Source organism: Balaenoptera physalus (assembly GCF_965194825.1).
Source record: "Balaenoptera physalus genome assembly, chromosome: 2".
NCBI classification, from domain to species: domain Eukaryota; kingdom Metazoa; phylum Chordata; class Mammalia; order Artiodactyla; family Balaenopteridae; genus Balaenoptera; species Balaenoptera physalus.
The window spans coordinates 28252326-28266309 of record NC_138883.1 but is presented as its reverse complement, the minus strand read 5'-3'; the positions used below and the strand labels follow the sequence as shown (position 1 = coordinate 28266309).

Below are 13984 nucleotides of genomic sequence, written 5' to 3'. Positions count from 1 at the left end.
TCCCCAAGGTTAAGGTTAGCTTTGTCCATAGGGATTGCTCTCCTCAGTCCATCCAGCACACAGCACTGCTCGGACTTTCGGCTGCCTGCACTCTGGACTGTCCTCCAGCCCTGCCTCCACCCACCCCAGCCACTGAGTGAGCCCAGGCTGCCCACGTGGATACCTGTGCAGTAGGCCTGGCTGGGGTGCAGCCGGTAGCCGGGGCTGCAGATGCATCTGTATCCATCAGGGAGGTTCACACAGGTTCCCGGGCCACAGATGTTGGTGGCTCCAGCAGCACATCTGTCAATGCCTGTGGATGACGGAGCAAAGCAGAGGTTATGGTGGGGTGCGGATGGGTGAAGGCAGTGGAGTGGGGTGGGGGCAGGGCACACGGGCCTCAGAGGACCACAGAAGCCTCATCCCAGCCTTAGCTGGGCCCTCCCACATCCACGTATAGCATGGCCTGTATAAGAACCCACGGCACCTCCTCCCAGGGCCCTGAGCCCTACCAGGACGGAGCTTGCAGCACTGCATCCCTCTGACTGAGACCCCGGGGGTTCCAGTAACCTGGAACAGTGTCCCGTGTCCCAGCAAAGGGGCTCCCCTGCTGAGGCCTCCAGCCTGACCTCACCCTGAATACGGGGACAGCTCTCATCCACAGCGAGTGCTTCCCTTCCCTGGCAACTCCTGACCAGTTTTTCCTAGGCAGACAGACAGACCTGGTGAGGGGTGTCTTGGGACAACTGCCAGGGGAAGAGGGGAGAGGTGGGCGTGGGCTAACTGAGCAGGGCCTTGAGTGCCACGTTGAGGCAGGCCTGTAAGCAAGGGGGTCATGGGAGGTGGGGTGTGATCAGAACCGTCTCAGAAAGACCACACATCTTGCATGTCATCTTGTTCAGAAAGGCAGCAAGATGGCAGATGGACTGGGGTGGGAGGGGAGGCACAGAGGGCCCCTGGAAACCTGTTGAAATGAATTAAACAAGGACTGCCTTGGGTGGTGGTAATGGGTAAAAATGGGAGATGGAAACTGAATTCAGAGACAGTTTGGAGACTTGCCAGGACTCAGGGCTGAGGCTGCATAGAGGGCAAGAGATTATAGCTCTTTTCAACTGCGTCCGTAATACCAGAAAAGTACCTGGCACTTAAAACGTGCTGAATGAACAAATGACTGAATGAATGAGTCATGCTTTTGCTCCAGGTCTCAGCCGGAAGCCCACACACCCAGGCTCCCAGCCCTGCCCCACAGCACTGAGGGAACCCCAGAGACCCAAGGAAATGGGTCAGGATGTGGCCTGTAGTGGTGCACAGCGGGGCTTCACAGCGTTTGCTAAATTGGACTGAATTGAATGTGCACACCGGCCTGTTTGTCGGGCTACCCTGCCCCTGGCCTGGCTCCAAGTTTGTGTCAGCCTGGGGGCTCAGGAGGACCTCCAGCCAGGTTCTAAATGTCCTCCCAGAGGGGTGAGGTTGGGGGATGGCAAGGGAGAAGGGGGATCAGGCGAAAGTCTATATATCGTGGGAGAGATTCTGTCCCCACATCGCTGAATCCCCAGCTGAGCCCCTTAACCCAGCTCATCTTGCCTGCCGAGCAGAGGGGGGTCCGAGGGCACTCCTTGGAGCAGCGCACTGAGCCCAGAGAAGAGGGGTCCTGGGAGAGGGCAGCAGGGACGCCCTGGTTCAGGCCTAGGAAGGCCAAGCTCCCAGCCCCTCCCACACTCTCTGGACTGTTCCACCAACCTGCAGGGTCTCTCCCTCTACTGGAGGAGATCTGGAAATAACCCTCACCCCAAGGTGGCCTCTGTCTATGAGGTTACAAGCAGCAAGGCCCTGATGAGGACACTCGTGGGGGCACACACACGAGCACACACACGTGAGCAGGGAACAGCTGCAGCAACACCGGCCCTGCTTCTCTTGGACCAAGTCCCCAGACAACGAGCTTTTGAGGAGGGCGTGTTCCAGAGCAAGGTGGATGTGCCGGGGATCTCCCCCATACCACCCCCCAACCACTGCCGTGGCCAGAGCCTGGGGAACGCAGGCTCCAGGGCAGCTAAACAACTTTGAGAAATAGAACCATTTTCCTTCCCTAAAGTTGGCCCTCCCTGTGGGCAGGAGGCTGCCCACCGCCGGGGTACTCAGCTGACTCAGGGTCAACAGCCTGGAAGAGCCAGGCTCCCGGAGGTCCCACGTGCTCGCCTTCCTTGAGAAGGCCCCGTGGATTCTTCTGGAAGGCACCCCTTCTCTTTCTCCTACTTGGCTTGACCGGTGCTCCAGACGGGACTCCCCCGATCACTAGGGGCACCCTGTGCTCTCTGCGGAATGTGGCCGGGGCCGCTGACCCCGGCGGGAGTTCACTGGACACTGTGCATCTGGTGGGAGAGCCCTGGAGTTGGCTCTGGCCGCCCACACCTCATGGGGCAGCTGCAGGTACCTGACGGGGCCGGGGTCACCAGCACATCGGTGGGGGCGGTCACTTGCTCTTCTTCCCGGGCCTCTGGGCTCCCCTGTCCAGGCAGTGGCGGCGTTGTTCCTATGGCATCTCCTGCGGAGGGGAGAGGGGTGGGGGGAGCGAGTGGGCCTCAGCCCCTTGGCTGCCCACTTTCCCACCCCCTGGACAACATCCCCTCCAGAGGTGCACTGCCCTTCCCTCCTCCCTGCCCTCCGGTCCATCTGGCTCCGAGAACCAGGGGTGGAGCCTAGGGCGGGTCATCCCCCCTGCCTCTTAGTCTCCTGAAATTTAACCTGGCCCCAAACAGAGTCAGAGAATCTGAGAGCCCTGACGGGGCTCAGAGCACATCTGGTCTCCCCGCTCCACTCCGCAGGGAAGGAGGTGGAGGCTCGTGGGAATGGCCACTTGTCCAAGGCCGCTGGCTTGTTGGGAATGGAGCCGAAGCCCGGGTCTCCTGACTCCTACTTCAGCACTCTCCTTCTGTCTGCAGAGTTCTTTACAGTTTACAGAGCTCTGCCTCGACCACCAGTGTCTCATCTGCCTTAAGAAGCAGGCATTAGTGTCCACGTCATAGTAGAGGAAGCTGAAGCTGACTTCTGAACAGTGCCCTGTCCCCAGCCCCAGGGACCGGCAAGCTGGGCTCTGTGGAGCTCTAACCATTTCCTGAGGGAAGACAGGCTGGGGGCAGGGCTCTGGGTACCTGACCTGCCCCTGCTTCAGCCAGCCCTTCCTCTTTGGTCTCGTTTATTTGCTGAGCGGCACCATGAAGGGCAGAAAGAGTGCTGTGGCTGGGGAGGTATTTGTAAGGCATCGTGGTGCCTTTCACTGACCTATAACACCTTCGGTATACAGAGCTCCCAGGAAAAGTGTTCACACGTCACATCATTCACAGCCTCATCTGATTTGAGCCTGTGCACCAGCTCCCGTGTACTATCTCCACTCCTAGATTAAGGTCTCTCCTTCCCTCCCTTTGTTTGCTGGGCACCACTAGGAGGAGGCACTCACCTGGGACCCAGGCAGATAGCTGGGTAACACTGGTTGTGACCTGCACAGAAACGGGAGGAGGTCACTGGTGGCTTCCCTGTCACCTCCATGATGTGCTTCCTTCCTCCACACTCACCCCTGCCTCCAGGCTCCCCGTCCAACTAACTCCCTCGTTCAGTCTTTCATTCATTCCAGGTGTTGATGAGTTCTTACTACACCCTTGAATTCTGCTAGGCACTTTATGTCTACTGTCTTAATGAATCTTCTCAACTATCCTCCGGTAGAAGGCTGTGATGATCAAATGAGCCGATGTACGTAATGTGCCAGCTCAGTGTTACAGCAACAAATATTGTATCAGTGCTATGATCTGCACATCTCAGATAGAGCAACAGAAGTTTTAGAGGTTAACCAGTCCACCGAGGGTCACAGGGCCAGTGTGGTGAAGCTGGGACCCCAGGCCACACCTGGCGTCCCTCACCATAGCCCACAGACAGAGGTAGATGAGCTGTGGGGAGCAGGGGAAAGAAAAATGGGCAGGGGATAGCAGAGGGCCAGGAGCATGGCTGGGGCTGTGAGAACATGGAAGAACTTTGGTCTGGGAGGACAATGCATGCCTCTCCAGGGAGAGAAGAAGCTCCCTGGGGAAACAATATTTGGGAGAGTCAGGGATGCAGGTTGGAGGGGCAAGGGATAGGGTAGGGATTGGCAGACTGATGAGGGAAGAAGCAGCTTCACTCTTCTGGAATGTTTTTCAGTTCTTTACAGGGAAATCCTGGGCTCAGGAGACGGGGTGGGATCCCCCTTTCTCAATGAAGTGGTTTGAGGCTATTCACAGCTCTGCTTCTACTTCCCCACGAGCCACTCACAGAGGAGACCTGAGACCTTAAGCAAGTCAGGCTCAGAAAGTGCTGAATCCGGAATTAATCTGGAACCAGTTCTAGACCTCATCTGCTGTGGTGAAAGCCTGAGTGACAGCCAGGACTAACAGGACACGTTCACTTCCTTTCTGAAGGGGGCCCCAGACCTTCCCGAATGAGAGTACTTGCACAGCAGCTGCTGGAAAAACAGGAGCTGTTGTTATTACTTCCTTTAGGGTAAAACTGGGTCTTTGGATCAACTCTCCCACCGCGGCTTCTCTGCAAGTAAAATCCTACATACACTCCATCTTTCTCCCCTCCCTCCCTCACGGGACGCTGTCCTGCGGCCTCAGTGCTACCGGGTCCTGCTCTCTGCCACCCTTGCCCGACTTGCTGGTGGGAGGACTCGCTTACCTGGCCAGCTTGAGAGTCACCTGGGAAGGAAAGGTGAGAGCGTGAGCTCAGGGAGGAGAGTCTGGCTGCCTTCTCCCTCCCACCCACGGCCAGGGCTGGTTCAGTCCGTGACCTCCTGACCTTGTCCCCAGCAGGCTCAGTGGTAGAGAGAGCTCAGACTCTTCTTATCTGCTTCTGCCCCTGCCACCCTTCTGGCACTGGCCAGCCCAGATCCCAGAATCCCAGGTCTGGAAGGCCTACAAAGTGGTCAGTTGGTGAGAGGAAACCTCCGGGGTTCCTTTGATGCCCCCGGTGACAGGAGTCCCACCCGCTCCGGGCCAGTCCACCCCGTGGGTGGACTGCCACCCCGTCCTCACTGTAACCCTCCTTGCACTGCCACCTCCTCCGTCCCAACCACATCGGGTCACTCCGCCCCTTCCCCAGGCTACAAGCCAGGGCAACAGTTCTAGGAAGGGGAGGAGTTGCTCCTGGCCTGGCCAGTGTCTGGTTACCATGATGACTGGGGCTCTGCCTGACTTCCGTGTCTGTCTGTTTGGTTACCATGATGACTGGGGCTCTGCCTGACTTCCGTGTCTGTCTGTTCCCAATTCCTGGAGCACTTTGGCCATCACTTAGTTCTCCTGGTCCTAATACGTCCTTGACCTCCTGTACTCTGTGCTACCAGTAACCCGGGCTTGCCTTCTGGTACCTGCCAGGGGTGCCTCGAGCCCAGTCTCTTTCCAGCCCTACGCCTCCTGGGCCCAAGGCAATTGAGCTGGAGCCAGTGCTCTGACTCTAAGGCCACGGGAGGGGATCTAAAGCCCCCAGACTCCCCAGGATCCACCTGCCGACTCTTCAGGCTTGGCAGCAAGCACCAGCCCCAGAAGCTGCATGGCCGGGGGCAAGGGATGGAAAGGCCTGGTCAGCTGGAGCGGAGGATGCGGTGGACCTCTCCCAGCCCCACCAGCAGCTCCCTGGGACATGGGTACCTCCTGACCCTATATGGGAGAAAGAGGAGGTGAGGCCATGTCATCAGGCCAGGCCATGAGAGCAGGTTCCCAGGGCTGTGCTGCTACTCTGAACTCCTTTTCCTAATGCCCCAGAGATGGAATGTCATGGGTCCAGTGGCTCTTCGAGGTGCTGTAACCCGAGGGGAGGGGGAATCTCTCAGACATCTTCCGCAACCCAGATACCTTTGTCAGGGATGGTCCCGGCCTCCAGCCAGGTGCCGGTGGCCTCCCGGAGTGGCTGCCTCTCTGCTGGCCTGGGCAGGGTCCCATTGCCCTTCCGCCCCTGCTCCCTCGAGGGCCTGGTCAGTTCCTCTTGCTCGGCTTTCCTCATGGACAGACGGATGTCTGAGCTTGAGTAGGTGTAGCCGTGGCCGGCAGGGCAGATCTCCCTGAAGGCCTCTGCAAGTTCAACAGTCAGAGCACAAGCTGAGGGATGCTGTTCCCGCAGGAACCCAGGGCCCTCCTTTTTCCTGCCTTTTGAGGGACAGGGCAATTGTGGCAGCAAGGAGGGAGGGGCCCCAGGTTGGGTTAAGGAGTTGAAGGAAAATTAAGAGTCTTCTGGCCTGATGTTCGGTCAGGTAGGGGAAACTGGCCACTGGCTTGGAGGAAGCCCTTCGGTGGCTGGGGCTGAGATGGGGACAGAGGGTTACCTGTGCCAGGCAGGGGGCAGTTCTCACACTTGCTGCCCCAGGCTTTGCCCACTCGGCTGCAGCAGCATATCTGCTTGGTGATCCGCTGGGCCAAAGGCAGGGTGCAGGTGCCGGGCCCCAGCAACCGGTAGCACAGCCCCTGCTGCATGGAGACGGCCTTGTCCGCTGCAACAGACACGGCAGGTGGGGATGGGCAGGTGGCCAGCGGGAGGGGAAAGGCAGTGGGTGGAGGAGTGGCCGGCCACGTGCGTTCAGATTGGCTTGGCCTGCATCTCAATGTAGAAGTTGAGGTCCTGAAAATGCTCACAGAACATTAGGAAGAGTAGCTGCAGGAATGCTTTTAGCACCTCCTCATGTTATCTGTTTGACTCTCACCCTCATGTGGGGAAGCTGAGAGCAGGAAATGCGGATGTGTCTGCTTGTCTCCAGATTCTGAGTCTATACATGTTTACAAAAGCCCATCCTGGGGAGCACGAGGGAGGAGCGGTATGCTCTGAGGGCCACAGCCTCCCTGAGGAGACGAGACGAGGCGAGAACCACAGGCCTGATGGGGAGCTTTGAGGACCAGGTCCTGTCTTGGTCGTCTCTGCAGCCCAGGCACCCTGGGCAATGTCTGGTGCATGTAGATACTCAGTAAATGCTCGCTAGATTGACTGCTGGCCGGCTGGATCCATGAATCAAAATCCCGTGGGCTGCAGTGAGTGTGAGCCACGCTGGGTTTAGAAAATAACAACACCAAGGGCCATCTCTGCCTCCCTGCACGAAGGGTGTCTTTCCAGAACTAATAAATAAGTCACCATGAACTCTTCCTGAGAGTGGCCAGCTGGGTTCTCCCCATTCTGGGTTCCCTCGTTCTCTGCTGTCCCTTTAAGGCTCTTACTATCTAAGGCTCTTACTATCTCCTTGCCCTGGGATGCTGGGTCCAGTCTTTCCCTCACGAGGGAGGTGCTGGAGTCAGTTCATCTTGTGGCCTCCCCAGATCCAGTACCGGGCGGTTCACAGACTGAGGGCTTGGCCGGCCACAGGGAACTCTGCTGAGCCTTGGGTGGCCCACCTGACCTGGGTGGTTACTTTGCAGAGGCCAGTCGGGACTGGTTTTATTCAGTACTGGTCAGGCCTCCCTGGTCTGGCTGTGCCGTCAGCTCTGCCATGGGGAGTGGCGGGTGGAGGGGGGGCACTGCCAGCCTGGGCCTCTCCCAGCTGGAAACCACAGAGGCCACTGGAAACAGCTGTCTGGGTATTCACACATGCACACACATGGACACGATGTTGATACTACTAGTGACACGTACGCGCTCATGGACACACGGGGACCACAGGATTACGGAAAGGCCCCGGGGCCGGCAGCAGTGCCACTCCTGCTATGGGCAGGCTCCTTAAGAAAGGTCTGCAGTGAAAGGACCAGGCTGCTAAGCGCAGGCACTGGAAGAGGCAGCCACAGCTCAGCAGGGGCAACACACACCCTCCCAAAGCAGATGAGGCAACAGATGGGACAGTAATGATGAGAGAAAAAACAGAGGAGGTAGAAAATCCCAAACTGCAAAGCCCTCAAAGAAAAGCCTAAAGAAAACAGAGAAGCAGTGACTGTCTCTGTCCCAGCAGGACGCGGCATCAGGTTTGGTACTTGGGCCCCAGTTCCAGGTGGAGGAGCAGCCCCTGGACCCTGCGATAGGGTCTAGGGGCATTTCTGCTCTCAGTCTGGCCCATGGACCTCGAGGGTCCCATCTCGCCTCCCAGCGCCCCCTCCCCACCCTGGGTCCCGCCTGCACTCACACACACAGCGACTCCTGGACGGATCCAGCAGGAGGCCGGGTCTGCAGGTGCACAGGTAGCTGCCCCTGGTGTTCACGCACTCCGAGTCCTCGCACAGGCCCAGGGTCAGGCACTCATTGATATCTGCAGGGTTGGCGGAGATGACCAAGCGCCCCCCGACCCAGGCCTGATGGAGGGGAGGGGTCGGGGCAGAGTTCTCCTATGATTCTCCAAATAGAAGGACAGCAATAAGAGAGCTGCCGTTTACTAAGTGTGATCCCTCTCTCCGGGCCTCAGTTTCTCATTTGTAAAGTGGGGATAATAATAGTAACGATGATGTAGTCCTGTTAGGGGGATAAAATGAGATAAAAATTGTGAATCGCTGGGTCCAGGAACTGGTAATAATGGTCATAATATTAAGAGCTAATGTTTATTGAGTACCTCGTGTCAAGTAGTATGCCATGTGGTTTGCATATGATACCTTATTTAATTCTCACAGTTTTATCAAGTAGGTCCACACAGCCTCATTTTATAAGTGAGGAAACTGAGGCTCCAGGAGTAACTTGCCCAAAGTCACTCAACTAGTAAGCGGCATCCTGGGAAGTAACAGGGGGAGTAGATGAGGGGAGAGTTTGAGTTGGAGGGTGGAGAACAGGCTGCCCAATCCCTCCTATTCAGTCTTCCTTGAGAGACCCTGAAGCATCTCTGCGGGACCCAAGATCCAGGGACCATGTCCACAGTGAGAAGCTGCAGGATGGAGAGACACCGGCAAGGAAGAGGAGGCGGGAGGATGGAGGCAGGGGCTGGGAGGTGTCGCAGAGTTTTAAGAGGGCAGGGGAAATCACAATGCTCACGCTCTGAGCTCCAAGAAGTCAGGGGCCCTCTTAGCGATGGCACCTTTGCTGATGATGGCGAGCATGGAAGATTTGTGATGGCCACCCACATCCAGTGCCAGGAGATGACACATGGCAGCCCACTGTCATCAGAGCTGCCTGCTGATTCACAGGCTTTGGGGAAATTGGCACTGAGTACAGGAATAAAGGGCCTGAAGGATGACTCAGCTTGGGCACCAAGGGGAACTACTGCTTAGCAGGATGTTCTATTGGGAGGGAGAGCTGGGAAGGGGAACTGATCTGTTTGCCTCCAGTCTATGGCCAGAGTGATGTCTAAACACAAATCTGACTTGCTTCCTGTCTGCTTGAGAAGCTTCTGGGCTCCCCATCACCTCCTAGAGGGAGCTTCTAAACCCTCACGTGGTATCCAATGCCCTCCACCATTTTCCAAAAGACTGTGGGTGGGCCGGTGGCTCTGATGAGACCCTGGGATGCCCTTGTTATCTCCTGTGGGTGCACTGGCTGTACTCCAGCCAGCCCAAACTGCTCCTTTGCTCATACTGGTCCCTCGGCCTGGAATGCCCGCATCCCCTTTTAGCTGGCCAACTCTATTCATTTTTTAAGTCTAGGTCAGGTATCACCTGAAACCTTCCCTGATCCTCCAGTCTGGGAAGGGGCCCCACCGTAGGATCCCATAGCACCCAGTGCCTCTTTCTCTCGAGAGCACTTCTCTCATAGTGTGTAATTGTTAAGGCATCTGTCTTCACCTGGGGCAGCGGCTGTGTCTTATCCATCACTGTGAACTAACACCTAGCACAGTGTATGCAGCTCATAGCAATACCCCAAAATTAGCCTGTGGAAGTAGGAGAGAAGGATGGAGAGAGGAGGGATGGTGCCTGCAGGTGCAGAGATGAGTGGGTCCCATCCCAGACAGGGAGACCACAGCTACAGACATGGGAAGGGGGAGGTTTCAGGGGCAGGGCCTCCTGGGGAGGGCGCCTTGGCATCCTGAATCCTGTGGGCTTGGTGGAGGGAGGACAGAGAGCACATTCGAGATCCTGGGAATAATTTTAACACTGCATACTGGGAAACCTGCCAGGCAGAGAGGCCACTGAGGACAGTTTAGATATGAGCAGCCCCATTGCGCTCTCTAAGGGCAAAAATACCAACTTCTCTCCACGCCACTGTCCGTGAGGTCCTTGCCTCATTGTCCTGGAGGGAGGCTAAGCCTGGGCTGGGCTGGGTCAGAGGCCTGCCCTTTTGCCTGGTCCAAGCACCTGTTCTTATCCATGGGCCAGAAATCCCCACAGGCAGATAGCTCAGCCACCCCAGACCCCTCTCTCCTGAAGCCTCCAGGGGGAGGGGACCTAGGAGACCATCTGAGTGAATCCCCTGTCTCTAACCTAGCTTCAACCAAAGCGAACTGTACAGACAGCGATTTGTCCAGTTCCCAAAGCTCTCCAAAGGGGCAGCTGCCTCAACCCCAGCAGCCTCCCACTGGCTGGAAGGCCCAGCTCATATCTCACCTATTGCCAGGTCCACAGCCAGCAAGGGATCCCTGCTCAGAGCCATGGCTGAGCCCCCCCTTCCTACTCTTCTGTCCCCAGGTGCCCCTGGGCCTTGCCCCTCTGGGGGCCTCTACTGCAGAGCACCTGGGCCTCAGCTGGCCTTACAGAGCCTACCAGCCAGGCCAGCAAGGCCAAGGACTGTGTTTTATGGTCCCCCTCCCCCACTCCCCCTCCATCCCCTCCACCTGTGCCCTCCCCACTCCCGGCTGCGGGAAGGAGGCCTGAGCAGCTGAGGTGCTTTGCTGGGAAGAGTCCACAGTGGTCCCCACCAACTCAGGCTGACTTGATCTCCCACCCTGGAGTCAAAAGTCTTCCCATTCCAGGGAGAACAGCCCAGGAGGTGAGTGGATATGTGGGGACCGTGGGGGCACTTTGAGATACAGCACAACACAGCCCTATAGAAGCACACACCCACATCTGGGTGGGGGTGGGTAGAGATGGGGCGGAGGGGAGGGCTTGGCTCCCAGGCCCTTTCTCAGCTTGCTCTATCACTATCCTCTGACTTCCTTGGGCCCCTGGAAGCAGCAGCCCCCATAGCTCCCCCAAGCTGGTGCTTAGAGGTGCCCAATGGAGACCACTCAGACAGTGGCAGCTGCTCCTTCTATCATGGGGGTGATAGATAGAAGGGATGGGGGTGTCTCCCCGCATCATCAAGCCTCTATTATTTCTGCTCCCCAAGTCCAGCCCTGTTCCTGGTCATTCTTACCTTGGCAGTGAGTGAGGTTCAGTCTCTTGTACCCCTGGGGACACTCCAGCTGGCCATTTTCAATCACTGGTGAGGCTAAGGAGTGAGGATACAGACAGGTTTCACTGGAGGGCCCTTGGGCTCCTCTGTCACCCATGCTGGGAAGTGGGGTGCAGTCTGGAGGTCCAGCCCACTCTGCAGCTGTGAGGCCCCATCCCCCCAAGCCATTGACCTGGGTAGCTGCACCTCCTTAGCCGAAATCCCTTCCCTGGCTCTCACCAGGCTACTCTCAGCCCACCTTGCTATTACTAAAAATGATACCTGGTGACTATATATCTTGTATATATAGTTATAATAATATAGTCATATAGTTATTAGATACAGTATATATTATATGATATCAATGTTATACAATATAACATGTGATTGAACAAATTTGTTTGTTTGTTTTTACTTTTTGTTTTTGAAGTAATTATGGATTTGCAGGAAACTGCAAAAAATAGTACAGTGAGGTCCTGTGCATCCATCACCTACTTTCTCCCAGTGGCTGCATCTTACACAACTCTAGTTGTTTTGTTAGTTTTTAAACATCTGAATATGACAATTCACAGTCTGGTTCTAAGTTCAGTTTATTCTGATACTTGGTCTGAATGCCACCCTAGCTGACAAATTCCCCCGATCCTGGAAGAAGCTCACCGTCGATCGCACTTATAAATCCATGATATCCATTCACTCACATTCACCAACCATGGGATGCTGTTGTTGAAGTTTGGTTAGTAGATTTTCACGTTCCCTGAGGTCAGTTAGTTGTTTTTACAAATTCAAAAAGAGTTAGAAAATCCCAGTTCTTGAGTTTTTCAAGTAGGCAAGTGGAGAGGATTTATAGCAACAAATCACAGGATGAAGGAATTTTTTCCAAACATTCATTTTCAAAAGGCTCTGTCCCACCACAACTTCCTTGAAAAGCAGCCCTGCTTAAAGTTTATAACAAAACTGGGCAGTGGTCTGAGTCCACATGGGCCAATAAGGCAATAACTGTCAGTATTTTGGTGCTGATACATGTCCTATCTTGATTTCACACCATTCCTCTTACTTTAAAGAGAGAGAGAGAGAGAAAGTGTGCTTAAAAACAAAAACAAACAAAGAAACAAAAACAAATGACATTCAGTAAAAACAGGGAAAACATCTCCACTACCTTGGAGGGACAGACTCGTATGTCAACCTCCAAAGAAGTGCTTTGAAGGTGTTTTTTTTTTGAAGATTTTTTTTCTTGAAAAGCGCTAGCAGGTAGTATACTATTGACAGCTACCTGTGATCACAGAAAAAGGCAGCAAATGTGGAACACCCATCTTTTTGTTTAAAAAAAATGAAGAAGAACTGCTCTTTCAGTTTGATGATTCCTTTGCCAAGACATAGCCAGTAATTCTCAAGGGGCACATGCATTTCCACAGACACTATTCCAATATGAAGCTCCGTAAAGATACCTTTATACTTTAAAGGTCTTGTTTTATAAAGTTAACCGCATGATGACTTCCTGTGACAGCTTGTCTTCTCCCAGCTTTGACTTCTTTGTGGCAATACCTTGCCTATGAAGGGTACGGGGAGGGGACTTTCCATTTAGCATTCCCCAGCTCCATTGTCTTGCTGGTCCTAACGTCAGCCGCTGTACTTATAGAGTTATTGGGTAAACCTTATTTTTATTCAAGAAGTCATTTACTGTTGAGAATATAGGTCTTCTATCTTCTATATAGGTTCAAACTTTAGTGGTTTACGCAATAGATAGTTCTTCATATATTTTATTGCTGAAATAGATTCTTGCAAATACCAAGAGACATGTTAGTAATACCTATACCTCCATCCAGTTATACAGCAAAATGTGAGTGTCTCAGTGTTTTAAAATGTTTTATTTTTTTTTTATTCTTGAACATTTACTTGTTTATTTATTTGGCTGCATTGGGTCTTAGTTGGGGCACATGGGATCTTCGTTGTCACGTGCGAGATATTCGTTGTGGCATGCAGGATCTTTAGTTGTGGCATTCATGTGGGATCCAGTTCCCCGACCAGGGATCGAACCTGGGCCCCCCTACATTGGAAGCAGAGTCTTAGCCACTGGGCCACCAGGGAAGTTCCTAAAATGTTTTTCTAATCAAGATAGCTTTTACTCTATCATTAGCTGTTATCTCTGGGCACATTATACACTGAAGGCAAGGTCTGGTATTAACGATAGTAGATATAAGCTGTATTTTATATAGACTTCTATTTTTTTTTAATTAATTAATTAATTAATTATTTTTGACTGTGTTGGGTCTTCGTTTCTGTGCGAGGGCTTTCTCTAGTTGTGGCAAGTGGGGGCCACTCTTCATCGCGGTGCGGGGGTCTCTCACTGTTGCGGCCTCTCTTGTTGCGGAGCACAAGCTCCAGACGCACAGGCTCAGTAGTTGTGGCTCACGGGCCTAGTTGCTCCACGGCATGTGGGATCTTCTCGGACCAAGGCTCAAACCCGTGTCCCCTGCATTGGCAGGCAGATTCTCAACCACTGCGCCATCAGGGAAGCCCTATATAGACTTCTTGATCATTTGACTCCTGGGGTCCATTTTGGGTCCCATCTGAGAGGTCATCATTATTTTTACCTTGGAATATGGCCGATTTATGTCAGAGGAGAAGTGTCAGCATTGCATTTTTAAAGGATTGCTTAGGATTATTCATATTATTTTATTTTATTTATTTATTTTTTAAAAGAGGATTTTTTAAAAGTTAATTAATTAATTAATTAATTTTTGGCTGCGTTGGGTCTTCGTTGCTGCGTGCAGGCTTTCTTTAGTTG

General features: G+C 54.0%; 1 protein-coding gene across 11 annotated transcripts in view; it reads right to left on the bottom strand.

The window, feature by feature from the left end:
* Nucleotides 1-13984, bottom strand: part of LTBP2 (latent transforming growth factor beta binding protein 2) — a 100705-nt gene that overhangs the window by 24095 nt on the left and 62626 nt on the right. For all 11 annotated transcript variants that reach the window (XM_082451520.1, XM_082451511.1, XM_082451517.1 and 8 more), the window contains exons 9-15: nucleotides 11182-11256; nucleotides 8096-8218; nucleotides 6323-6487; nucleotides 5836-6071; nucleotides 3434-3473; nucleotides 2411-2521; nucleotides 164-292 (exon numbers count right to left, since the gene is read on the bottom strand). In XM_082451520.1, coding sequence (XP_082307646.1) covers nucleotides 164-292; nucleotides 2411-2521; nucleotides 3434-3473; nucleotides 5836-6071; nucleotides 6323-6487; nucleotides 8096-8218; nucleotides 11182-11256 — 879 coding nt within the window. The remainder of the gene's footprint in view (nucleotides 1-163; nucleotides 293-2410; nucleotides 2522-3433; nucleotides 3474-5835; nucleotides 6072-6322; nucleotides 6488-8095; nucleotides 8219-11181; nucleotides 11257-13984) is intronic.